At 37.3% G+C, this 2,305-nt stretch overlaps 1 protein-coding gene across 7 annotated transcripts; it reads left to right on the top strand.

Moving 5' to 3' along the window:
* The first annotated feature begins 211 nt into the window (after positions 1-211).
* LOC103697623 (protein TIFY 6b-like) lies at positions 212-2,085 on the top strand. Of its 7 annotated transcripts, none has more exons than XR_015987238.2 (6): positions 212-290; positions 369-427; positions 514-604; positions 705-1,048; positions 1,231-1,288; positions 1,635-2,085. XR_015987238.2 is itself a non-coding variant. In XM_089930823.1 (4 exons), exons 2-4 carry the CDS (start codon positions 982-984, stop codon positions 1,738-1,740), a joined length of 231 nt encoding a protein of 76 aa, XP_089786949.1. In that variant the 5' UTR covers positions 218-427; positions 514-981; the 3' UTR covers positions 1,741-2,085. The 7 variants fall into 7 exon arrangements, 1 of the variants encoding a protein (XP_089786949.1); XR_015987237.2 differs by having other exon boundaries at positions 361-427; XR_005512802.3 differs by having other exon boundaries at positions 218-427.
* Positions 2,086-2,305: the final 220 nt, after the last annotated feature.

Here is a 2,305-nt window from a genome sequence, read left to right as displayed (position 1 = left end):
TGGACAATTTCGAGACCCATTACAAATCATCCCATCTGTTCTCATCTCAGGTCTGCTTAACTGAGGGAGCGGGTTAAAGTGAAGGAATCTCATAATCTTCTTCAACTAGATCTCAGACTAACCTATTTATGACTTTCTCTTGTAGGAATTCTTCAATTTAGATCAACAAGGTGTCCAATTTTTAGTGCATTCCAATCTTTCCCGTGTCACTGATTCTTTTGGTGCCTCTCTGCACCAGTTGAACAAGGCTAGAAGGTTCTCGGTGGCTTCAAATAATTCCATTCCCCATGGTACGAACAACATTTTCTTTAATGTCCATGGCTGTCCAAATTTTCCTAATTCTATTGGTGCTTCTTTGAGACAACAAGCTTTTGAAGGAGGGATTGCAGTGAATGCCGGATTTTACGGTTGGTGCCTTCCCTCCATGGTAAGAGAACTACTTCTAATTTTAGATGTCTTAATTTTTCTCCAAGCCATTTAGATTTTTAGCCTCTTCATTCCTTTCATTTACAGGAACACTTCAAAGCCCTCTGCATCTACTGTACAGCCGACCATAGTTTACAGAGGTTCGGTAAATATGTATGATGATGTCTCATTGGAGAAGGTAGAATCCATTTCTAGTATGGAATTTTGATGGACTAAATAAAACAAGATACACTTGCTGTCAAACAATTTGATAATGAGGTGAATTTTTTTCCCTTTAGGCTCAAGAGATTATGCTTTTGGTGAGCAATATGTCTAACATGACTTCAAATTCTGTGAATACAAGAGTTAGGGCACATATACTGGACCCAACTAAAGTGCCAGAAGTTGATGCTTCATGTACAAAAGTGGCACAGGGCTAGAGCCAGAACCAGGCGACATCAAACTGCTTAGGTTTTTTTAAGTTCAGTTGCCCTTATTTCAGCTAATGGGGCTCAATCTGGCAGTGTTTCTAGCAACACCAATGATATGTGAGGGGCAAAGAGTGTTGGACCTTTGATGGAGCCTCTGAAACATACTAACTCTACCCGGGAGATTGCTACTTGTGTACCTCTCACGCCTGGAGGTACTTGTTGCATTGAGGACCTTTTACTCAACTAGTTTCCATATGTCATAGTAATTTGATGTAAAATATTAAGGTGAATTTTGTCGAAGCTTGAGTTCTGTTATAAAAAATTGTGTTTCTTCATAACCATCTGTCCATATTTAATGCAATCAAGTTAATGTAGTTATAATGTGTTATGACAGTGGTACTTCAGGCTCGCAAGGCATCTCTAGCCCAGTTCCTGCAAAAGCGAAAGGAAAGGTAATAAATAATAGTTTTTTCAAAATTCCTTTTTAAGCTCACCTCAAAAGTTTGTGTTTATAATTTGCTTCTTGAGACAAACCTGTGGTCGCTGTTGGTTCAACATTGTTTATCTTATTGGTTCAAATCTTTAGAGATTCTTATTCATAATCTTTTAGATGACAGTTGTCGTCATAAGTCATGATTGCCAAAATGTATCGAATGTTTAGGAGGAAATAGCCTGATAAAATGATGGCAATTGGTTTTGAACCTGATATCTTTGAGTAGGAGGTTTCATTGTTATCTTGATTCTCTTTTCTAAGTATTTTCTGATTGCTTGTAATCAAATCATCCTCTTTCCATGCAGGCTCACCAACTCCATGCCTTATTCCTGCAACAAGAAATCACCTGAAAGTGTTATTGGGTTTGATGGTGCCAATTTGATTGCATCAGCTGACATTTACTTCTCCTAGTCTAAGAGAGCAGTTATGGTGCTCGGGCCAACCAATTAACAACACACAAAGTGCACAATCTCCAGGTACCAGATCAGAGATGTGAGGTTGTTCTGTATTTTCTGTACTCATTCTACATCATTTTTTTCTAACTTTTCAATTTATTTGAGGTTTTACTATTTATCAGTGCAGGGATGTTGTTATAGTATATTGATTTTGTAGGCTTTTATATGACATGATGTGGGAGAAGTTTATCTGCTGACAATAGAACTTCTGAGCGATGATTTTTCTTTTCTTTATTTCTTTTTTATCTTTCCCTTGTAGACATCTTGCAGAAATGATATTATTTATCTGTTCTTTTTTTTTTGTCTGGTATCCATTGATGCTGTTGGTGATAGAATTAATGGAAGCAAGCTGTCAACGGCTTCATTCTGCATGAAAAAACTGCTTCCGACTATTATTGTTTCAATTGGCCGTGTAGGTAACACTGGTACATTTCATTTGGATTTTTATCCATATGGATTAAATGGGAACTCTGAAGGACTAAAGCTCTTGCATGAATCACAAAAACAATAAGTGGTTGGTA

The sequence above is a fragment of the Phoenix dactylifera genome, chromosome 5, assembly GCF_051530095.1.
Source record: "Phoenix dactylifera cultivar Ajwa chromosome 5, Ajwa_hap1_PhDact_Kaust_v1.1, whole genome shotgun sequence".
In the NCBI taxonomy this organism is placed as follows: Eukaryota; Viridiplantae; Streptophyta; class Magnoliopsida; order Arecales; family Arecaceae; genus Phoenix; species Phoenix dactylifera.
The sequence above is the reverse complement of the archived record's forward strand: the minus strand, read 5'-3'. Positions and strand labels throughout refer to the sequence as shown.

What these genes read in the sequence shown, in the direction of transcription:
- LOC103697623 (XM_089930823.1), top strand. Translation starts at nt 982, where the DNA reads ATGGAGCCTCTGAAACATACTAACTCTACCCGGGAGATTGCTACTTGT. An exon ending in TGTACCTCTCACGCCTGGAG is followed by an intron (nt 1,049 to 1,230) that starts GTACTTGTTGCA and finishes GTGTTATGACAG; the next exon opens with TGGTACTTCAGGCTCGCAAG. An exon ending in CTGCAAAAGCGAAAGGAAAG is followed by an intron (nt 1,289 to 1,634) that starts GTAATAAATAAT and finishes CTTTCCATGCAG; the next exon opens with GCTCACCAACTCCATGCCTT.